This window comes from Phocoena sinus, chromosome 14 (assembly GCF_008692025.1).
Source record: "Phocoena sinus isolate mPhoSin1 chromosome 14, mPhoSin1.pri, whole genome shotgun sequence".
Classification (NCBI taxonomy): Eukaryota; Metazoa; Chordata; class Mammalia; order Artiodactyla; family Phocoenidae; genus Phocoena; species Phocoena sinus.
Genome location: NC_045776.1, coordinates 65,666,291 through 65,689,979, shown reverse-complemented (window position 1 = coordinate 65,689,979; position 23,689 = coordinate 65,666,291). Strand labels below are relative to the sequence as shown.

Sequence of the window (23,689 nt, the reverse complement as noted above, 5' to 3'; positions counted from 1 at the left end):
CTCTGCAGGTTTTTGAGAAGAGTAGTGATGCAGCAGATCTGTACTTTAGAAAGGCTAAAGCTCGATGGTAGCAGCAAAGCTGGCACAAGGGGACCAAGTCAAGTGTACTGCACGGTGCTGGGGGTGGGGACAGAACCGGGGAGACCTAGGGGGGCAGCAGATGGACTTGGCAGTTGAGAAGATGGAAGGGGTGGGAGGAGAAAAGGTTTGAAAATAACTCCAAGGTTTTTAGCACAAACTTCTGACTGGATTGTGATGCCAAAACAATGCAGGAGAACTTGGAGCAGGTTCTGCTTAGATTTTGAAATGTTTACTCAAACTGGTGGCAGTTTATCTTAACTATTTTTGCCTCTCATGAAATGGGCATGAGAGGGGAGAAAGGCAGATAAGTAACTCACGTGGTTCCCCTTAGTTCTTTCTTCCCTGGGTTGTCAGGGGGAGACAGAGGCGGACACCAGCCCACCTGGCATGCCCATCATCTCCTGCAGCCGGGACCCTTCAGATGGGTCACTAGGATCACTCTGGGCTGGGTGGGACCTTGTTGAGACAAGAAGCCTTAACTCTGGTAGACGTGCTGATGTGCGCAGAGACAGCTGTGCGGCAGAAGGTGGCAGAAGAGCACTACAGGCGAGGCTTGCTGGTAAGGACGCTACAGCCTCGCTCAGGCAGCCATTCCTGGGGGACCTGGCCCACGTCATGCTCCTTAAGTGCATCTGGTTGTGTGGATGGCTTCCATCATGAAGCCTCCCTTCATTGTCATGTCCCTATTTTCATTTTGGATCAGAGATGGTGATGGTGAGGGATCAGAGGGTTTTGGGGCTGCAAAGGAGCCTTAGAAGTGATCTAGTCCTGGGGTGTTCTACATGGCAGACCCCCTTTTTAAGTGGTGGAAACCTAGTCTTCGAAATCAATCAAAGTAGAGATGCTGTGGACAAAGCTAGGTCTGGGGAGTAGTGTCTGTTCTACCGGCTGCTCTTCCCCACCCTCACCACATGAGGTGGCATCCGAACACTTGCAGGAGCCTCTGGGGGTCCACAGAGCACAATATGAAAAGCCCTAGTTGCTTCACTTCTGTCTCAGAAAACTGAAGCCAGGCTGTGGGGGAATGTGCTTTGCTTAGTCACACATGAGGCATTTTTGACAGAGCTGGAGCCAGGCCAGCATGCCCTGCCTCTACCCCACCCCCACCCCCACCACCAGTCACCTTCTCTCAAAATTCCTTCTCTCCCTTCTATTTTACTCTTACAAAACTGCATTTATAATTGTGTAAGCATACACATTGACCCCACATAGCAAAAAAAAAAAAAAAAAAAAAAAACCCACCATAGGCTGGAAGTCTGTCTCTTTTCTGAGAGGCAGAGTTGATGTTTTGACCTTTGTCTGGTGTTTCCATCTGGGTCACAGGGACCTTTCCTGGTCAGAGGTGCGGGTGTGTTTGTTCCTGTGCAGTATCTGTGGACTGCAGGGAGTGGTCCCACAGCTATTTATTAAGTGTCTACTGTGCAGGCTGGCTTGTATCAGGCTCTCAATTGAATCTCAAAACAGAAACACTCTCTGGGACATGGGTGCAGCTGTGAACAGCTACTACTGAGCTTCTTGCCACCCTCTTGGGCATTGCTCTTATTGTTACAGACACACCACTGATTTGTGTCCATTCTTCTTTTCACAGCATTTTTGCTTTAGAGCCCTAAAAGACAATGTGGCCCATGCCCATCTCCAACGAATAAGAAAGAATCTTGCTCACCAGCAACATGATGTCACGGTGAGTCCTCTTCTGTATCAAGGCACCTCTTCTGATGGCCATTCTCTTTTTCTTTTAACCTTTGTGCTTAGAGGTTTGTTCAGACCTTTAGACGCCAAATCCTTAGTGTCCATTTTCTTTAGTAATCTATGCCAGAGGCTAGAGAAACTCTTATTCTTCTCTTGTTTAATCCCATTTTTTTATCTGTTTGCTAAAAAAATTGATAGTTGAATCAGAGGTCAGGGACTGTGGATTCCAACCTTGACCTAGGGAATACACTTTAAGTCTTGCATTCCAGGAGGCTTTGGTTATGTTTGCACTGTGAGTCTGTTGTCTTTAGTGGTTAAATTTACCTGAGGGCAACAAACATTCTATCTCCACCTGTAGATTGTGTTTCTGAGTGTAGGAGAAAGGGGCATTCTAATTGTGAAAATGTTCAAGCATACAGAAAAATATAAAGAATAGTGTAATAAACCTCTATTTTACCATCTAAATTCAACAATTGTTAATATTTGCTTTTTTTCCCCAAATCATTTCAAAGTAAATTACAGACATTATGACACTTTTACACCTAAACATTTCAGTATGTATTGCCCAAAAATAAGAACATTTTCCTGCATAACCACAGTATCATTATCATCCCTAACAAAATGAACAGTAATGCTCTAATATTAACTAATACCCAACCCATATTCAAATTTCCCCAGTTGCCCCCAAAATGTCTTTATAGCTGTTTTATTAAAACCAGGATTCAATTAAGGATTGATGGCTCACTCTACATTTGGTTATGTCTCTTAAGACTCTTAATCAATAACAGTCCCCCCACCCCCACTTCTTTTGTTTAACATGTTTAGTTTTTTTTTTATGTTTAGTTTTTAATTGTAAAATACACAGAATTTATCATCTTAACCGTTTTTAAGTGTACAGTTCAGTGGCGTTAAGTACATTCACATTATTGTGCAACCATCACCATTATCCATGTCCAGAACCTCTTTCATCTTGCAAAACTGAAACTCTGTGAATTAAACAATAACTCCCATTCTCCTTCTCCTCCCCCAGCCCCTGGCAACCACCATTCTCCTTTCTGTCTCTTTGAATTTGACTGTTCTAGGTACCTCATATTTACAGTATTTGCCCTTTTGTGATTGGCTTATTTCACTTAGCATAACGTACACTATCTTTCTTAATAACATTAACCTTTTGAAAAGGAATGCCAAGGAATGCCAATTCCTTTTCAATTCCTTTTGAAAAGGAATGCCATATTCTCCAATTTTCTGTTTCATTCTGACGTCATTTGATTTTCCTTTTTCCTGTGTAGCTCTTATAAACTAGAAGTTAGATCTAAGGGCTTGATTAGATTGAAGTTAAACACTTTTTGGCAAGACTACTTTATAGGCAGTAGTAGGTGATAAGATCAGTTTTAACTTCTAAAATGGCTTTGTCTTCCATGAGGCCCAGATTAGGAATACCTTCTTCATTCTGATTTACATAGATTTGGTAGATCCAGCTTTTTGCCTTTTATGTTGGCCCAGAATAATTCCATATTGCTTGGCCATAATTATTTTGCAAATCTTTTATATGTTGGGTGCTCCAAATTGAGGTAATTACTGCTTTGGGGGAGCTTACAGTCTTCTGGAGTTACAGATTTGCTAACTAATGGGTCAAGAGAGATCATTTTACCTTTTGCCTTAATCAACTTCTGTTTCCTTCCTGTTTTGCTGCAGCTACTGCACAGGTTCTGGAACCTCTGGCAGTCTCAGATTGAACAGAGGGAGGAAAGTGAGCAGCTCCCCTTCCTGTGTGCTGCCTGGGACCACTACAGGTAGGGACTGTGGCCTTCAGGCTCCCCAGGGGCCCGTTGTGACTGACTGGCTGGTCTCCAGGAGTCATCATCACCCTCAGTGTTACTGTGGCAGATTGAGAAAGGCCCTGCTGTAAACCATTGTTCTTGAGCTTGCCTTTTCCTTTTGGTTGATGGGATGGGAGGTAGAATGAGGATGTTTGTGCTGGTGCTCGGCTGCCACTGCCTCAGTTTTCAGGTGTTAGTGACGTTCCATCTTGGAATGTAGGCATTGATAGTGTTACAGAGACGGCCCAGGCAAGTGGGTGTTTGTGGCTTGGTCTTGGAGGGTGTAGAGTGTGTCCTCAATTTTTTAGAGTTAATCATTCAGTTAAAATAAATAAAAGCACCACATGTCCACAAGAAAAACTCAGAATGTATAGGAAAGAAGTAGAAAGTTAAAAATAATGCCTGGACCCCTTCCTTCGACCCATTAGTCTTACTATTCAGAGGGAACCACTATTCACTTTCTTGCTGCAAGAAATGTTCGATAGTGCTTCCCTGGTGGCGCAGTGGTTGGGAATCTGCCTGCCAATGCAGGGGTCACGAGTTCAGGCCCTGGTCTGGGAAGATCCCACATGCCTCAGAGCATGGGCCTGTGAGCCACAACTGCTGAGCCTGCGGTCTAGAGCCCGCGAGCCACAGCTACTGATCCCGCGGGCCACAGCTACTGAAGCCCATGCGCCTAGAGCCTGAGCTCCACAACAAGAGAAGCCACCGCAACGAGAAGCCAGAGCACCACAATAAAGAGAGGCCCCTGCTCGCAGTAACTAGAGAAAGCCCGCACATAGCAACGGGGACACAATGCAGCCAAAAATAAAATTAAAAAAAAGAAAGAAAGAAAGAAAAAAAATGTTCGATAAACCCTCTCCCAAGAGTATAATTAACTTATTTTGCATAGTTATAGGTATGATTTTGGGGCACTTTTTAATGAGTCAGTGAGAATCACAATATTTAACTGAGTCAATTTGGAGTTGTCAGGATGTATCATTATTCTAAATCCTGGTTTACAAAGCTGAATGTGGTTCTCACTCTCAGTATCACTGTGTGAAAGCATGTCACAGACCCAGGTGGTCCTAAACAGGCCCCAGAGTTTGGCCGTAAAATCAGAAAATTCAGGATATTTGGGGGATTTCATACATATTACCTGAGTTCCAGAGACACTGTGCTTGGTGGTCTAATTACCTTTACAAGAAAGTTGTCAAATTTTGGGGGCAAGCCACAGTCCAAAGTCGGGGTGGGGGGTTGGCAGATTTCATGACAGAAAACAGGTTCTTATTTCCCTTAGAATGAAACCCCTGGGGTGCCTTTACCGCTCAAGATGTACCTATGCCCAGATTTACCTTCCTTAAAATCAAAACAAAATTCTGAAAACCTGAAACCTGAAAGTGGGAGGGCAGTTACCTTGGTGTTATGTGTTTCATTTCAGAATAACATTGCTACGCAAGTGTTTCAAATTGTGGTTACAGTATACTCAGAAGAGGCGATCCCAGCAGGTATGGAGTTCCTCAGAGCAGGGAGCTCTGTTGGCTTACATTCTTGAATGCGTTTGCTTTGGAAAGATTCTCGGGAAAGACCTGTACCAAGAGGTCTGGTGTTCTGATTTGGAAGAGAGGGTACTGTGAAAAGCTCAAAGGTATCTGCCCCAGACCCCCCCAGGGATGTCAGAAAGTCTGCATAACTCCTGTCCCTTCATCTGCTTTGAAAATGCAGCTGCTCTCTGAAGGTGGTGAGCGTTATCAGCCATTCCATTCACATCTTGACCCAAATTGTTGATTATATTACTCAGCTAGCCCCTCCTGAGACCTTCAGGAGATGTTGGGGAAGGTGCAGAGCCTGAGTGCCATATCCCAGAGCTAAACGATGTGAGACACAGGTGCCCACAGTGGTGGGAGGAGGTGGGGGTCAGGCTGAGTGATTAATGAAGGCAGGTAGAAAAAGACGGATTCAGTTCCATTTAAGAAAGACTTACTGAGCAGCTGCTATGCCTTAGATGCCAGGCCAAGAACTGAGGATACAGCTGTGATGCAAAGCAGACAAAGTTCCTGCTCTCGGGGGGCTTGTAGTTTAGCCCCAGGGTGGCTCTAATGATAGTAGGTAGCCGTCTGGAGCGCTGAACCGAGAAGGATTTTCCAGGCCACGTTCAGGCTCAGGGGAGTGTGTGTTCAACTGATGATGTCTGCACAGGCCTTGCAGTGGGAGGTAGACTACGCAGGCAGGCCTCTGTTTGGCCATCCCTGCGGTGAAACGGGAGGACACAAACGAAGCTCCTCCTGGTTATTTTTGTGCTGTCCTCTCCACCCCCTCCTCTATCTGCTGCTCGAGTCTAACAGTGAATCTAAAGAGTTTGGCTGGTTCCTCAGTTATGGGAGGCATACAGACTCCTTTGGGAGCTGGTTCTATCTACTTCTCTCCCTATTCCTGTTACCGCTCTGCCCCTTCACAGCTGCACTCAGTCAAGCTGCCGGTCCTTCCCTGAATATTCTCTGCTAGCTCCTGCTTCCCAATCTGCCTGCTGCCCTTTCAGCTCAGGTGTCACGTCTTCCCCCTGCTCCACCCCTCGTGCAGCTTTCTTATAGCATGTTGTTGGCTGGCCTCCCTCCCTGCCAGGCTGGGGGCTCCTTGAGGGTACAGCCTGTCCTGCCTCATTCTTCTCCTGAACTGTTGACAAAGGGTAGCTGCTGACTAGTATTTGGATGAGTGAATGAACACACGAGTGAACAAACAGATGAGCTGCCGGTGATTGCTTCAGAGTTTTCCCCAAGGATCACCTCAGTTCTTGGTGTTTCGATGGGGCTAACCCAGGGTATGGTTTGTTTTTGTGTCACCTTTGCCTTCCACACCTAGAAGATGTTTAGAATTGGTACATTCTTTCACGTCCCTTTGGATTATGTGGCTGTTTCGGAAAGGACATTGCCACTGGGTCTCTTAAGCTCATTGAATGCAAGCACAACAGAATGTGAAGAAAGAGCCCTTTTAGAAAAAGAAAATGAGCCCCAGAGTTGAAAGGTTATGTTTATTCAAGGTGGAAAAGAAGCAAAGGGTCTCATTTAGTTTCTCCCTGAAAAAAGGGATCTCCTCGACCCTGGCGCCCAGCACTGGTAGAAGGTCGAGGGTCAGAGTCCTTATCTCTTACAGGGCTCCAGCACGGCCTGCACAGTGGAAGGTCTGAAAAATAGTAAGAGCCCTGCTCAGCTGTTGTTTTGTTTTTTTTCAGCTGTTGTTTTTAAAAAAATCTTTAGCTAACAATCTGAATGTTATCTCTTGGTTTAGATATCCAAGGAGCTCATCAGTTCCTTCTATTTTAGGAAAAGATAAAAATATTATTTATTATGGGTTTCTTTCTATTTAAAAAGTAATATATAAAGAATGGCAAGAATGTTTGTTAATTGTTGAAGCTGGGCAATAAGTTTGAGGGGATTCATTATACTATTGCTTCTACTCTTGTTTACATTTGAAAATGCCCATAAGCAGTATGTAGACATCACAGAAAATTTGGGAAGTATAAGAAGACATAAAGAAGAAAAAATTAAAACACCCATAATCTTGCCTCTTAAGATGACATTTGATGAGTAAACCTGGTATTTTTTTCCTCTGTGTGGGTAGGAATGTGTGTACCCATGTATTCACAAACACACACATAGGAATGCTGTTTAGTTTTCTGTTGCTCTGTAAAAACTCACCCCAAGCTCAGTGGCTTAAAACAACTACCATTTTATTATGCTTAAGGATTTTGTGGGTCAAAAATTGAGACAGGACATAGCAAGGATGGCTGGTCTCTGCTCTGTGATTACTGGGACCTCCACTGGGAAGATCTAGCGGCAGGGGGTTAGAGTCATCTAGAAGTTTCTTCACTTACAAGTCTGGTTCCTGGGCTGGAATGACTTGAAGATGGGGCTCTACTGGGACTATTAACCAGAGTGCCTGCATATGACTTCTCCAAGAGGCTTGGGCTTCCTTACAGCATGGTGGCCCCTGGGTAGCCAGACTTCCTGTGTCGCAGCTCAGGGCAACAAAAGTGAGTTTTCCAGTGAACAAGACAAAAGCTGTGTGGCCATTTAAGACCTAGCCTAGGAAGTCACTTAGTGTCACTTTCGCTATACTCTACTGGTCAAAGTAGTCACTGTCCACCCAGATTCAAGGGAAGGAGGATGAAAGAATTTGCAGTCCTGTTTTAAAAGCCGCCACACGTGTATATGCTTTTCCTCCCAAATTTTGGATCATGGAGGCATATATAGTCTTATGTCAGTTGTCTGTCTTCTTACTAATGTATCAGTGAAATTTATAATTACATACAAATTTAAAGAATCTGTACTACAAATAAACATTATAAACAAAATCAAAAGATATTTTACAGGGTAGGAACAAAATTGATAATGAGACAAAGGACTAATAAATTTAAGGTTGAAAAAGCCCATATATATCAGAGTTAAAATTCTGACAATCAGTAAAATGGGCAATGAGGATGAACACTTAGGCCATAGGAAAAAAGTTTAGATAAATATATATCTATACACACACATACATAGACAAATGTATAAAGAGATGCTTAACTCACTTTTAAAGGGAAGCATTTTCACCTATCATATTTCATTTTTCACCTGTCATGTTGGCAAAGATTAGAAATAATGATTTTCATTTTAAAAAATGTTTGTGTAGGAAGCATCCCTTCCTCGAGAGTGTGACCCTGAAACGTCTTTTTCTTTTTAATGTAAAGTACAAATAAAGGTCATTCATTGTTTTACTTTAGCTGTTGCAGGCCAGAGCAGACAGTCACTTTCAGCGGCGAGCCCTCCCTGGGGCCTTCCAGGCATGGAGAAGGCTCTGGCAGTGGCACCAGCAGGAGAGAGTCCTCTATGCCAGAGCAGCACGCTTTCACAGGTACACCATGCGGCTCCTGTCTGCCCTGGGCCAGGTGTCTCAGGTCCAGTTCTGCCACCCACATAGCCATTTGCTTTGTTTCTTAGCCTGCCAGTCCCCTACACCCTGGTTCTTCCTTGATTTTCAATAATGTGGGCTCTTTGAGCTCATCTAGCAGAAAAAGACAGTCAGTGTTTCTCTGGGAAAACTTGTGTCTATCTGTGTAGCAAGTGCTTTCAGAACAGCCCTGGTTTTATGCCCGTTCCCTCGTTACAAGCTGCCGTGAGCCGCGTTAAAGCTGCCCATTAGCTTTCTGGATCAGAGTGTGGTTGGACCTTGCATCGCCTTGGCAGGCTTTCTTGAGCATGATTTCCCTGAAACGCTTGGTTCCTGTGTTCGGCTAGACCTGGCTTTTTGAAGTCTTGAAATTATCGTTGTCAACAAAATTAGAACAGGCAAGGAGCAGAGCTCCATCCTTTTAGCTCTCACAGGGGCAAACTGGCCCAGAGCCAGGTCCGTGCTACCTGTTGGTGGAATGTCATGAAGAGATTATTAATGACTAACTGTTGGCCACTGTGGTGGGTGCGGTGTGATGGGAAAAAGGAAAATATAGAAGCTCATTTGCCTGTGACATCATCATCTTCACTAATAATTTCCTTCTCACAGCAGTCCTGAGAGAACAGGTTCAAAGTGATAAATGACTCACCCATGAAACAACCATTAAGTGGCAGAGCTAGGGTTTACATTCAGTCTCCCTGATTCCAAAGTCCAAGTACTTGCTACTGGATCAAGAGGAATATCTTTCTGATGACTGGGTAGGAACTTTAAATCTTGGTGAGGAGGAGAGACTGATATACAAGGGACAATTGAAGAACAGTCCAAGAGAATAGACCCATGTGTCCTCAATGGTGTCAGCACAAGTTCTTCCAGAGCTCAGAGCTGGTGCTGAGGGAAGTGCCCTGGGGAGGCTCTCTGTGAGCTGGGGGTGAGGATGGCTGACGGGATGAGGAGGGTCAGACTGAGGGGCTGCCTGCTCCTACAGGTAGATGATGGACAGGTGTTTGAGCAGGTGCATGGAACTAGTACGTTGACAGTTTGGGAGTTTGCCCTGAGGACAGTGTGCATCAACTTAGGACAGTGAAACAAGGGGGAGGGACATGCGTTGGGAGAAGTTGCAGTGAACTTGGCTTTGGAGGACTCTGAATGCTGGTTTGAGAGGATCAGCCAGAACCCCGGGCTCCTTACACGAAGTTCAAGATGTTTCAAGGGGGTGGCCACAAGGAAAAGTGGCTGACGTGGTCTAGCACTTACCTCTGCCCCCTCCCCTGCAGAGAGCAGCTGCGCCTTTCCTTAGTTCCTGTGTTGAGGTCTAGTGTAAGATTCATTCAAAAAATGGCTTCACTACGAAAACACACACATACACACCCCTTTGTTTTCTTTACAAATGAGTCATGTTTGGTTCTATTGCTTTTTTGTATTTTGGCATGTTGTGGGGACCAGAAATTGAGGGTACCTTCAAAGCAGCCAAGAGGAGCTCCTAAAAGGGCTTTTGCTGGGGGGCAGGCATGGGTGAGTTTAGAACCATCACTTGAGACAAAAGCGTGGAAGGTGAATCAGAGGAAGGAAGTAGCACAGAGGCTTGAAGGATGGTGAAGAGGATCTAGGCGTTATTTTTTTCAGGTTTAGTGAGATCTTTTTAGAAAAGTTAGTTTTTCAGATTCCCCCCATCCTGGTTCACAGGAAGGCAGAGTGATTGAGAACCTGGCCTAGAAGCCGACAGGCCTGCCCGAATTCCGACCCTTGCTCCATGCTTGCCAGCTCTGTGACCCTGGACAAGTCACTCAGTCTCTCTGAGCCCCAGTTTCCTCAAGTTTAAAATGGAGATGATTTGATAATAGTCCTTATCTCACAGGGTTGTCATGAAAACTAAGTGGGATAATCCATGTAAAATACAAGCAGAGTGCCCAGCATAAAATATTAACTGTCCCCTGACCCCTAGAATTGATTTGTGACTCTTAGGGTAAGTTAATATACATAGGTTTGGTTTGGAGTTTAGCAAATCAAAGTTCTAAATAAATGTGTATGTTCTATCTTTCCATAATTCTTAGGGTAGTTAAAAAAATATTTTAGGAATACGGATGGAATTTATGGTGGAATCTCGAATTATGAATAAAAATGGTAGTTTATTAACCTGCCAGTGAAATATTATACTGAGAATGAGACAAGACTGGTTTGCCTTTTTTTTTTTTTAAATTGAGCTAAAATTTACATACAGTGAAAGGTACAGATGTTAAGTAAAGAGATTGATGAGTTTTTACAAATTACATCTCTGGATAATCAACACCCCAGTCAAGATACGGAACATTTCCATCACCCCAGAAAGCTCCTTCAAGCCCTTTTCCAGCCAGTTCCTATCCTGCATAAATAACCACTGTTCTGATTTCTGACATTCTAGGTTAATTTTGCATGTTTTTGAACTTTGTACAGTGAGATCATGCAGTACGTACTCTATTGTGCCTGCAAGTCTTTTAAAGTTCAGCGTAATGTTTTTGAGATTGTGCCAGGTTGTAGCATGTATCTGTAGCTGTTTTTTATTTGCCGAGTAGTATTCTATTGTATGAATCTAAGACAGTATTTTGATCCATTTTAACAGAGGAGTTGTTTCCAGTTTGAGGCCATTATGCGTAAGACTGCCGTGAACGTTTGTTTTAGTGGAATATGTTTTCATTTCTCTTGCGTAGATACCAAGAAGTAGACTTCTGGATCAGGGGTGGGTTTATGCTTAATCTTACAGGTGGTTGCATCATTTTATGCTCCCACCAGCAAATCTGAGAATTCTGCTTGCTCCACATCCTCACCAACTTTGTTTTTGACAGTCTTTTTAACTTAGCCGTTACGGTGGGTGTGGAGTGCTGTCTCATTTTCCTGACGACTAATGATTGTCCAGCATTTCTTTAAAGCCTAATGAGCCAGGAACAGAAGCCTCTGTAATTTGACCAAGTCAGATTGATTGCCAGGAAGGAGGGAATTCCAGAGGAACTCTGGATTGCTGCTGTACCTGAGGGAAGGGAATTTGTAATATTTGGGCTCCCACTGAAGGAACTGAGGAGACTCTAAGAGAAACAGGGATCTGTTTTGGATTTATTGCTGTTTCTGAGGCAAGTTGAGGAGGGACTCACTAGGGAGAGCTGTCATGAGTATCCTCAGGAGTGAATGGACATAGCAGAGCTTGTCTGGGGCATCACTGGTGAGGAAGCAATAACCATCCAAAGAGGGGTCCTTGTGGCATCTTGCATGATGTTGAGAGAAACAGTGTTTCTTTGCAGTTGGCTTTCTGTGTGATTGATGAATGGTAGAGCTGTTCTTTCTTTTCAATCTGAGCTGATTTTCATTCTTTGAATACCAGACAGGTTTTGACTCTTTCAGCCTTTATCATGTGCTTATTGACCATTTTATATCTTTTGTGAAGTGTCTGTTCAAGTCTTTTTCCTCGCTTTTTAAAAAATTGGGTCATATGTCTTTTTAAAATTCTTATTGATTTGTAGAAGTTTTTAAAAAATATATTCTGGTTCGTATTATTTCTTTTATTGGACTAGGTATTAAAAATATTTTCTTCCAGTGTGTGGCTTGCTTTTCCATTTTTTAACAGTATTTTCTTTTTACTTGAGAGCTAAGTAGGTGGTTATATATGTACTGAAATGAATTAATATATATATATGTTTTTTTGATGAGTGGAAGTGTTTAATTTCGATACAGTCCAGGGGAACTTTCCTGGTGGTCCAGTGGTTAAGACTCTGTGCTTCCAGTGCAGGGGGCCCGGGTTCAATCCCTGGTCAGGGAACTAAGATCCCACATGCTGCACAGTGCGGCCAAAAAAAAGAAATTAAAAATAATAATAATAAAAATTAAAAGTAGAAAAATTATATTGTGGTGGTTTAAAAAAAATTTTAATACAGTCCATTTCCTCAGTTTTTTTCTTTTATAATCAGTGATTTGGGGGTTCTCTCTAAAATAATTTGCCTACTCCAAGATCTCAAAAGATATCTTCCTACATTTTCTCCAGAAGCTTTCTAGTTTTAGCATTTACATTTAGGTCTGTGATCATCTTGACATTTTTTCTGTATGTGGTATGAGGTAGGAGTCAAGGATTTTTTTTTTTTTCTGTTCTTCAGTTTTTTCCAGCACCATTTCTTTTTTTTTTAATATTTATTTATTTATTCATTCATGTATGCATGCTGCGCCAGGTCTTAGCTGTGGCACACAGGATCTTTGTTGTGGCATGCGTACTTCTTAGTTGCAGCATGTGGACTTCTTAGTTGCGGCATGAGGACTTCTTAGTTGCAGCTTGTGGGCTCTTAGTTGCAACATGCAGTCCAGCACCATTTCTTGAGAAGATTTGCATTCCCCCATTAAATTGCCTTGGCACCTTTGTTGAAAATCACTTGGCCGTATATGTTTTTTTTTTGTGGTGTGTGGGCCTCTCACTGTTGTGGCCTCTCCCGTTGCGGAGCACAGGCTCCGGACACGCAGGCTCAACGGCCATGGCTCACGGGCCCAGCCGCTCCACGGCACGTGGGATCTTCCCGGACCAGGGCACGAACCCGTGTCCTCTGCATCGGCAGGCAGACTCTCAACCACTGCGCCGCCAGGGAAGCCGGGCCATATATGTTTGTATCTATTTCTGGACTTTCTTTTCTGTTTCATTTATCTATGTGTTTATTGTGTTTATTCTTATGCCATTAAGATACTATTTTGATTACTGTATCTTTATAGCAGGTTTTGAAATCAGTTTATTCTTCCTGGGATTTTGTTTGGAATAACACTGAATCTGTATAGATTAATTTAGGGGAGATTTGATATCTTTTTTTTTTGTTTTTTTTTTTTTTTTTTTTTTGCGGTACGCGGGCCTCTCACTGTCGTGGCCTCTCCCGTTGTGGAGCACAGGCTCCGGACGCGCAGGCTCAGCGGCCATGGCTCACGGGCCCAGCTGCTCCGCGGCATGTAGGATCTTCCCGGACCGGGGTACGAACCCGTGTCCCCTGCATTGGCAGGCGGACTCTCAACCACTGCGCCACCAGGGAAGCCCGAGATTCGATATCTTAACCATATTGAGACTTCCCATAAAAAGAACTTGGTACATCCTCCATTTATATAGGTTTTCTTTAATTTTTGTCAGCAGTGTTTTGTAACTTTGCATTGAAGTTATGTATACATTTTGTTAAATTTATTCCTAAATATCTAATTTTTTTGATGCTGTTGTAAATGGAATTACTTTTAAAATTCATTTTCTAATTGTTTGTCCTAATATATAGAAGTACAGTCGATACCTTGAGTTCCATGACCATTCTAAATTTCTAAATTCACTTACTAGTTTTAGTTCATCCTTTCTTCCTTTTAAAATTGCATAGGGTTTCTGCATAAATAATCATGTCATGTGTAAACAAAGGCAACTTAATTATACTTCTCAGTCTGTATGCTTTTTTTTTCCTCTTATTGCACTGGCTAAGATCTCCAATAAGGTATTGAATAGAAGTGATAAGAGGGTACATACTTGTCTTTTTCCCAATCTTAGGGGGAAAACAAAAGCAGTTAGTATTTCACTGTTGAGGCATTAGCTTTTTATAGATGCCCTTTATTAGACTGAGAATGTTCCCTTCTATTCTTAGTTTTCTGACTGTTTTTATTATGAATGGTGGATAAATTTTGCCAAATGCTCTTTCCACATTTACTGAGATGATCATATAGTTTTCCTGGTTTTCAAATGTTAAATCAACCTTGTATTCCTGAGACAAACCCAACTTGGTCGTGATGTATTATCCGTTTTACATATTGATTTTGGTCTGTTAATGTTTTGTTAAATTTTTTTACATATACTTTCACAAGGGATATTGGTCTATAGTTCTCTTGTAATGTTTTGCCTTTATTTTCTGAAAGGCTTTTTTAAATGGTGTTTTCTTTTTTTTTTTTTTTTTAAATTAATTCATTTATTTATTTTTTTTTTTTGGCTGTGTAGGGTCTTCGTTTCTGTGCGAGGGCTTTCTCTAGTTGCGGCGAGCGGGGGCCACTCTTCATCGCCGTGCACGGGCCTCTCACTGTCGTGGCCTCTCTTGTTGCGGAGCACAGGCTCCAGACACACAGGCTCAGTAGTTGTGGCTCACGGGCCCAGTCGCTCCGTGGCATGTGGGATCTTCCCAGACCAGGGCTCGAACCCGTGTCCCCTGCATTGGCAGGCAGATTCTCAACCACTGCGCCACCAGGGAAGCCCTGAAAGGCTTTTTAAGGTTGGTATTATTTCTTTAAATTTTTGATGGAATTTCCTAGTGAAATTATCTGGGCCTAGAGTTTCTGTTTTTTCTTTTCTTTTTTTTTTTTAATTTAAAAAGGTGCCCTTTATTGTCTGTAGAATCTGGAATGATACCACCACTTTCATTCCTGATTTTGCTAATTTGTGTTTCTCTTTTTTTCTTTATCAGTCTTGCTAAGAATTTGTTCTTTTAAAAAGCCAACTTTTGCTAATTTTCTTGTTTATTTTTCTTTAATTGATGTAAGCTCTATTTTGTTCTTTCTACCTAGATTTTTAGTTTGACGTAGTCCATTTGTTTATTTTTGCTTTTGTTTCTTTTGCCTGAATGAGGTGTATCCAGAAAGATATTGCTAAGACCAATGTCAGAGGTTGTACTGCCTGTATTTTCTTCTAGGATTTTTATGGTTTCAGGTCATACATTCAAGTGTTTAATACATTTTGAGTTAATTTTTGTGTGTGCTGTAAAATAGTGGTCTAGTTTTATTCTTTTACATGTGGTTGTCCAGTTTTCTCAACACTTTTTTTTTTTTTTTTTTTTTTTTTGCGGTATGCGGGCCTTTCACTGTTGTGGCTTCTCCCGTTGAGGAGCACAGGCTCTGGACACACAGGCTCAGCGGCCATGGCTCACGGGCCCAGCTGCTCCGCAGCACGTGGGATCTTCCCGGACTGGGGCATGAACCCGTGTCCCCTGCATTGGCAGGCAGACTCTGAACCACTGTGCCACCAGGGAAGCCCTCCTTTGACATTTTTATAGAGTACAGGTTAGCTGGAGATGAACCATCTCAGCTTTTGTTTTATGCTCATTTCACTGTCTCATATTTAAAGGACTTTTCCCTGGCTATGGAACAATGAGTTGTTTTCTCCATCCCCTCACTTGCAAGTGTTTTTTTTTTTAACATCTTTATTGGAGTATAATTGCTTTACAATGGTGTGTTAGTTTCTGGTTTATAACAAAGTGAATCAGTCCAAGTGTTTTTAAGACAGTGTTCTGTTGTCTTCTCACCTCCATTATTTCTGATGAAAAGTCACCTGTCATTTGTATTGTATCCCTGAATGTAACCTGTCTCTCTTCCTTTCCTTTTAAGATGTTCTTACCAATCTTTGGTTTTCAGCATTTAGGGTGTGATGTATTTAGGTGTAGTCTTCTTATGTTTGTCCTGCTTGGGGTTCACTGAGCTGCTTGGATCAGAGGTGTCACCCCACCCCCACTCCAACCAAATTTGGGAAGTCTTTTATTTCTTCAAGTAATTTATCTACCCTATATCTGCTCTCCTCTCCTTCTGAGACTCATAATTTGAGTGTTAGATCACTTAATATTGTCCCACAGGTCACCGAGGCTCTGTTCAATATTTTTCTTCCCTTTTTCTCTCTGGTGTTTGGATTGGATACTTTTCTCTTGATCTGTCTTCAAGTTCAGTGGTCTTTCTTATGTAGTTTCTAATTTGTATCCCATCCATTGACTTTTCTACTTCAGATACGGTACTTATCAGTTCTAGGATTTTCATTTGCTTCCTTTTATTTTTAAAATTGTGGTAAAACATGTAACATAAAACTTACCATTTTATATTTTAAAAGATGAAGTTTGCTCAGTATTTTATGTATTTATTACAATCACAAAAGAAACAACCAAAGAGGAATTGTAATTATTAATTTTTTAAAAATATAAAATTAGTTTCATTTTGGTGTGAAGAACATGATTTTAAATATTTCAGTATAAAGTGGCAAGATTTCTGTAAAGGTAATTAATTGTCTTGTCAGTTGGTGTTTCTGTCTACTGTATCGTTTGATAGTTGGAAGTATTTCAGTCAAAAATGAGTTGTGGGGGACTTCCTTCTTGGCTCAGTGGTTAAGAATCTGCCTGCCAATGCAGGGGACACGGGTTCGAGCCCTGGTCTGGGAAGATCCCACATGCCGCGGAGCAACTAAGCCCGTGCACCACAACTACTGAGCCTGCGCTCTAGAGCCCGCAAGCCACAACTACTGAAGCCCATGCACCGCAACAAAGAGTAGCCCCCGTTCGCTGCAACTAGAGAAAGCCTGTGTGCACAACAGAGACCCAATGCAGCCAAAAATAAATAAATTATTTTTTAAAAAATGAGTTATCCACATAGCATCACAGCAGACAGTAAAATAAAAGCTGAGAAAATGGAAGGAAAATGTGGAGAAGAGAGGAATGGGAAAGAATTTATCTTTTAATCTTAATCCGTGAATGCCTCTTGGACCTAAAATTAAAAAGTTATATGTCTTAGTAGCTATTATTATACTGAAAGGAAAGACTTGCCAAAAGGATATAATATTTCTTATTTCAAAGGGAAGTTACGTTTTCAAGATGCTTAGTTGATTAGTCTCCTTAAATCTTTCCTCTTCAATTTGTTTGGCTTTATTTTCCATTTACTTTTAAATTAAAACATGTATATATACATGTGCATCTATTTTCAGTTCTAATATTCCACTGAAATAAACTGAATCATTAAGATAATTTTTTTAAACTTACCATTTTAACCATTTTCAAGTACACAATTCAGTGGCATTAAGTACATTCACAGTATTATACAGTCATCACCACTATCCACTTTTAGAACTTTTTCATCATCCTAAACAGAAACTCTGTACCCATTAAACAGTAGCTTTTCACTCTCATCTACTCCCAGTCCAGGTAACCTCTAACCTACTTTCTGTCTCTGCAATGCCTATTCTATGTACCTCATGTAAGTGGAACCATAAAATATTTGTCATTTTGTGCCTGACTTAGTCCACTTAGCATGACGTTTTCAAGGTTTATCCGTATTGTAGCACATGTAAGAATTTCATTCCTTTTTATGGCTTAATAATATTCCATTGTATGGACATACCACAATTTGTTTTTCCATCCATGTGTTGATAGGTCAGGTTGATAGATAGGTTGTTTCCACCTTTTGGCTATTGTGAATAATGCTGCTGTGAGCACCTGTTTGAGTCCCTGCTTTTAATCCTTTGGCTATATACCTAGGAGTGGAATTACTGGATCAATATGGTAATTCTGTGTTTAACTTCTTGAGGAACCACCAAACCATTTAGTTCTTTTTTTGTAGTTTGTTTCTCTTATGAGAGTCCCTGTCTGGTAACTAATTTTGTTCATCTTTTCATTAAAATACAAAACTTACATATAATAGCTCTTTTTAAGTGTTTGCCAATTCCAACATTTGGGTCATTATTTTCAGCTTCTTTTCAATGTGTTGCATTTTGTTCTGGCAGGTGATGGTTCATGTTTATTCTGGTGGTTCCTGTTGATCCTGTCCAGTGTGGTTTTATTCTTTCTTTGTGTGGGTCTTTTTTGACTTTGTATTCAGGGTTAGGGCATGACTTTTATTCTTAGGGCCTAGCCTTTCTGAGTCTGAGGTTCCCGGCGAGGTCTCTTCACTCTGACTAGGCCAGAACTCCCTCTCCCAGCCCTGTCCAACCTCTGGTATCTCCATTCATCTCTTAGCTCTGCAGCAGCTGCTCTGCTAGGGCTCGTGGAGTCTGCTTGTGCAGCCTCATCTGTGGAGAGCACAAGGTGTCCATGAGCATGCCTGGGGGTGGGGTAGGGTCACTACCGCCCAGGCCTGGGAAGGCCACACATGTCCACCCAGTTCCTCCTCTCTGGTCTCGAACTCCAGTCTCTGCCTCAGCTCAGTGAGACTGTCGTACTCTCATTGGACTCCCTCCCCTGCCCCCAGTGCCCAGAAACTGCCCCCAGGAGAGGGCCTGGGCAGCCAAGGGGCTAACCTTGCATGTTTCCCATCTCTTAAGTATCACGTCTGCATTGCCTGTTGCCCAGTGCCTGGAAGCAGGTGCTTCATATAGCTTGTCCCATTTTGTAATACACATGGCTGGAGGGCAGGCCTAGGACCAGTTGCTGTGTCGTGGTTGGCAGTGTTTTGAGTGGTGTGTCTGATGGGTTAAATGCCAGGGGAGCCGTCTTCTTCTGTCCCACAGTGTCAGTCCTGATGGCTTTGCCGAGACACATTCCCTGCAGTCTGTTGACCAGTAATCCCAGTGCTGCTTTTGCAGGTTTTGATGTCATTATGGTGTGCAAGTAGGCAAAGGTGACAAACCTGTCTCTCTCTTCACCTCACCTGGAATACTTGTTTAAAATTCCATTTCCTAGGGCCCAGCTCAGCTTTGGGGGTCTGGTATCTGTTTTTTTTGTTTTGTTTTGTTTTGTTTTTTTTGCGGTACGCGGGCCTCTCACCGTTGGGGCCTCTCCCGTTGCAGAGCACAGGCTCCGGACGCACAGGCCCAGTGGCCATGGCTCATGGGCCCAGCCGCTCCGCGGCATGTGGGATCCTCCCGGACCGGGGCACGAACCCGTGTCCCCTGCATCGGCAGGCAGACTCTCAACCACTGCGCCACCAGGAAAGCCCTGGCATCTGTTTTTTTAACTACTTCCCCCAAGAATTTGTATAGCAGCAGCCTGACTGCTCAGCATGGACTGGAAGGACTTTCACTGTGAGCATTGAGCACCATTGGTAATTCAACGTGGGGTGGATGAAGAAATAGGGTCTCAAAGTCTGAGTCTTTTTTGTACCGTCTGGGTGAGGCCAGAAATAATGTGGAATGTGTTGGGTCATTTGTGGGGTTTTTGTCTATTGTATGCTTTCCTTCCTCCCCGCCTAGGCTTATTTCGCTCTTAATGGAAGCTTATAAAAGAAAAAATCCAATTATTTGGAACTTCTCATTCTTTTGGAGTTGTTTACTCTTATTCATTTGGGTTCTTTTAGGGTGATGTTAGAGAAGCAGTTGTTTGCACTTTGGTGTCAGAAGGTATCTCAGCATCGAGAACACCGCTTGGCAGAGAGAATGGTAAGTGGTTCTCCCCTAGGAGGTACTGGGACCGGGAGGACCTGCTTCAAGCCTTTGCACTCACTGCCTCCCCTCCTAGGACACTATCCAGACCCAGACCCACCCTGAAGGGCGACCTTCCTGTGACCAGGACTCATGAGGCAGGGGCAGGGTCTGGGCATCTGTTTCCTTTGTCAGTGGAGTTTACAGATGGCTTCTAGGCCAGAGCAGCTCCTGCACATCCAGTTCTTCTGCCTTGGTCATCCTTTGTGGCCTGCAGACTCCCTGGCTTCTGTATCGCCTCCTACTTGACCCATTCTGATCTCTCCCTGCCGCAGGCCGTACTCCACGCAGAGCGGCAGTTTCTGCGGAGGTCCTGGTCCACGTGGTGCCAGCAGGCAGTAGCACATCGCCTGGAGTGGCAGCGACAAGCAGTGGCCTGTGCCCACCACCGCCTCAGGTGGCTCAGGAAGGCTTTCTGTGTCTGGAGAGAGAGTGCCCGAGGGCTCAGAACAGAGTGAGTGGCCGCTTCTGCCTTTGAAGCCCTTCCCAGGTCAGGGCAGCTTTGACTGTAGTAGCAGCACTGAGCATCAGTCTGAGGGGTCGTGTTAGCGTAGACTCTGGTCTTAAGTTCTGGAAATTCAACTTGAAACAGTCTAAGCAAGACCAGGCCTGTAGGGAAAGGCTCCTGGGGCACCACATGGATCTCTTAGACTCAGGAACTCGGCTGGTCAGATGTGCCTGTGGATCTTAGGTCCTGTCCATCAGCTACATCCTGCTCACTGATTGGGGCCCATTCGAAGCAACCATGCCCAGGAGCAGGTCGTGGCAGTTTTTACCTTGCCATGTGGTTAGGGGCCAGGGCAGGTGCCCCTGTGTTCCCTGCAGGCGTCATCCTGCCTTGGTTCCTCTCTAGATCTACTTCATGCTCTGAGGGTCTCTCACCTTTCAAACTCTGGCCACATTTAACCTCCTCTTCAGTTACCTATTACCACACGAATACAGAGCTCTGTGAAGTTGTCCACAAAAATTTGGTTTCATGTGTGCTTTTCTGGGTGGAGAACCTAAATCCTTCGGCAGCTCTTCTGAAAGGGTCTTGGTTCCCGTCCATGTTGAAGAACCACTGAGCAGGGGCCAGGGGCTGAGAAGGGGTGCCCCTCGAGAGGGCCCTTGGAGGACCTGGGTTGAGCACTGACTGTCTCCCCACAGGAGGACGGGCAGGGCACGGGCTGCACGGTTCCACGCGGCACAGCTCCTGTGTTGGGCCTGGAGCAGGTGGAGGGAGGTGAGGCTTTGGCACAAGTGCGGCCCGCGTGGGGTTATGGGCAGGTGGAGCCATGTGTCAGGCTCAGGGCGAACATACGGTCTCCTCCACGGTCCCTCGGAAACCACCTGCTTCCGAGCGTGGGGAGGAGGCCAGGGTGCAGGTGCAGTGCTAACCTGGTTTCATGAGATGATTGGCTCACAGTTCCGTGTTCTGTTAGCTGCCAGGCTGTTCTTCCGTAACGCTCTGAATTTAAAGTTCCTGATCTAACTGGTCACAGGCATCCCCTTCAGGATGAAAAATGTTAAAGCTGAAATCGGTCAGCGTTTACCCGCAGCCAGGCACTTGCTCCCTGTGAGCCTCACAAACCCCTAAGAGGAGCACGTTTATAGAGGCAGGTGCTGGGGCTCGGAGGTTAGTAAGCACCTTACCCAAGCTCCCCCAAACGAAGTGTGAAACGGAGGCACGTCCGAGCCCTCCTTGGCCCTGGGCCCACAGCAGCCAGCTGTCCCCTGTGTCCACAGCGCCTGGCCCTGCACAGTGCCGAGCAGCAGAAGCTGATGCGAGCCGACCTGCATCGCCAGCACACCTTGCTGTACAGGGCGCTGCAGACCTGGGGGGTAGGAGATGCTGCTTTCCTCCAAATCTCCTTGCCTGGTAGGGAGGGGGATTCTGGAGGCTTTGTTTCCCTTCCTTGTTCTTCCTGCCCCTCCCAAAACAGAGTAGTAATTCCACAAGACTCAGGGCAAGTGCCCTGGCCGTGGGTCTTACACTGCAGAGCTAAGTTCTCCCATCCTTGCCCAGGGTACCAGCCTTACTACCAGGGGGACTCCTTGTCAGGGGTCCAGTGGTTGGACTCACCAGGTGAGAGCTTAGCAAGTCCTCTCCCTGTTGTTGGGTGGGCTCCTGCCCGCTCCCCGCCCTCTGTGGTGAGCGCTCTGGGCATCACAGCCCCTGTACCTCTGCGGCTGCCTGAGAGTGGGGAGTGGTGTGGGCCTGGGGTAGCCTCCAGTCCTCCTGGTCGTCTGCAGGTTTACCAGAGCCGGGTGCGGAGCGTCCTTCAGGAGGTGGCAGCCCGGGAGAGCCGGCACGAGAGGCGGCTGCTGCGGTGAGTCTCCATGGCCCCAGCCCAGCCTGAGGAACAGGGAGCAGACTGCAGACCCGGGTGGGCTGGGGCCCCGACGAGGGCCAGGCGATGGGGCCTGGCTGCCTCGTGCTGCTCAGAGCGTGGCTTTGGCTTTTCCACAGCAAGCACCGTTTCCTGGGCCCCTCACGTCTTGCACCCGCACTGTGTGCAGAGCAGGGCCTCTGGGAAGCAGCTGCGCCATCTCCTGCGTGTCTTGCTCGTCTGAGCGCCTCTCCTTGCCCAGTTCAGACCTGCAGGATTCGCCTTTTCACCTCCTCTCAGCTCCCAGTCAGTCCCCCCACCCCCGGCTCTCCAGGCCTTTCTCCCAGCCTCTGGGACCATCTGTGTCTCTCACACCCGTGGACTCACTTACACCTCTCAGCTCCACTGCCTACGAAGCCTGTCCCGCAGCTCCTGCTGAGCCAATCTCTAAACTACTCCCTCCCTCATTTCCGCTCGCTCTTTTCCTGCCTCTGTGTTTGTTCAGCACATGCTGTTCCAGGCTGCCTGTGCCCTTCCTCCATTTTCCCCGTCTCCACCTCTCTTATCATGGATGCATCACCTGTGTCATCGTCACCTGGAAATGGCTTAGTGTTCCCCGTGGTGAGTGTATGCACGAGGCTGCAGTGCCTGTGGTGCTCCCATGGCACCTGCACAGAGCAGCTCAGCCGTGTGCAGGGTGTGGAGTCAACGTAAACGTGGCTGTCAGCGCGACAGATACACTTGGGCACAGGGAGACCTCAATTCAGGACCAGGCTGAAGAGCCTCGCACTGTTCACATCCATATCACCCTGTCCCCCCATGTACCCGCAGGGGTGCATTACGTCGCTGGAGAGAGAATGCCGTGGCCCAAGCGGACGAAGCAAAGAAAGCCTCTCGAGCAGCAGCTCACTACAAAAGGACCCTGTGCTCCAAGGTGAGCCCTGGCAAGCCAGCTGGTCGCCGGGGGGTGGGGGCCGTGTTCCTGTGAGGGGGTGGCGTGGGGGGTGGCTGTGGAGGTTTGAGCTGAATGAGGAGCCTAGAAAACGAGATGGCTCCCTTCTCCAGCACACACAGCTGTGCCCGCAGGTGGGTTTCTTCACTTGTTTATTGTACTGAAGTACGGACCAATATCCTTTAAAACAAAAGCATGGCATGTAGTGAGTATGAACCAGCTCTTACCAGAACCAGTATTTCCCACACACGTGGAGTTTTCCGCGGGGACAAATCGTGTAAGTCGCCACACCTCTGTCCCTTGTGTCAGCATAGGATGCTTGGCTGCCCCCTTTCCCCCATCCTGCTCATCGGCCTCGCGGGACTCGTGACTGTGTGGGCTTTCTGTAGAGCATCCAGGAATGTGAGGTCATTGGTCATTGTCGCTGGGAAGTGGCCCCCAAAATGCCACTTGGTGTGGCCTGGGCCCACGTGCTGGGGGAGGGACATGGCTATGAGAAGAAGACGTGTCACTAGACAAGAGACTCAAATGACATGACAGAGGTGGTCCCTGGACTCTGGGGTGTTTTAGAAGAAAGCACTTCGCTGGGAGCCCCGCACTGGCAGGCCGGGACTGGCGCTGACAGCTTTGGAGCCTCCACAGATGAGTGTTAATTACACATGGTCAGGGTGCAGTCTGCTCTCAGGAATGCTCCGAGGCCAGCATGTGTGTCCCCTCCTCCTGGAAGGACGGTCAGGACTCTGCTTGGCTTCATGGCTCAGAAGGGAGGAGGCCTTTGTGGGGGGATGGAGTTCGTGACTGTTAGGGGAGCAGGCGT

At 45.3% G+C, this 23,689-nt stretch overlaps 1 protein-coding gene across 8 annotated transcripts in view; it reads left to right on the top strand.

Annotated features, from left to right (window-relative positions):
- The window catches only part of SFI1 (SFI1 centrin binding protein), an 84,305-nt gene that overhangs the window by 52,383 nt on the left and 8,233 nt on the right, over window positions 1-23,689 (top strand). For 7 of the 8 annotated variants that reach the window (XM_032603110.1, XM_032603109.1, XM_032603113.1 and 4 more), the window contains 11 exons: window positions 570-640; window positions 1,670-1,762; window positions 3,466-3,563; window positions 5,011-5,077; window positions 8,332-8,462; window positions 19,488-19,569; window positions 19,887-20,065; window positions 20,758-20,833; window positions 21,337-21,432; window positions 21,844-21,920; window positions 22,752-22,854. In XM_032603110.1, the coding sequence (XP_032459001.1) occupies window positions 570-640; window positions 1,670-1,762; window positions 3,466-3,563; window positions 5,011-5,077; window positions 8,332-8,462; window positions 19,488-19,569; window positions 19,887-20,065; window positions 20,758-20,833; window positions 21,337-21,432; window positions 21,844-21,920; window positions 22,752-22,854 (1,073 nt within the window). The remainder of the gene's footprint in view (window positions 1-569; window positions 641-1,669; window positions 1,763-3,465; window positions 3,564-5,010; window positions 5,078-8,331; window positions 8,463-19,487; window positions 19,570-19,886; window positions 20,066-20,757; window positions 20,834-21,336; window positions 21,433-21,843; window positions 21,921-22,751; window positions 22,855-23,689) is intronic. The other variant, XM_032603114.1, reaches the window with a different exon arrangement.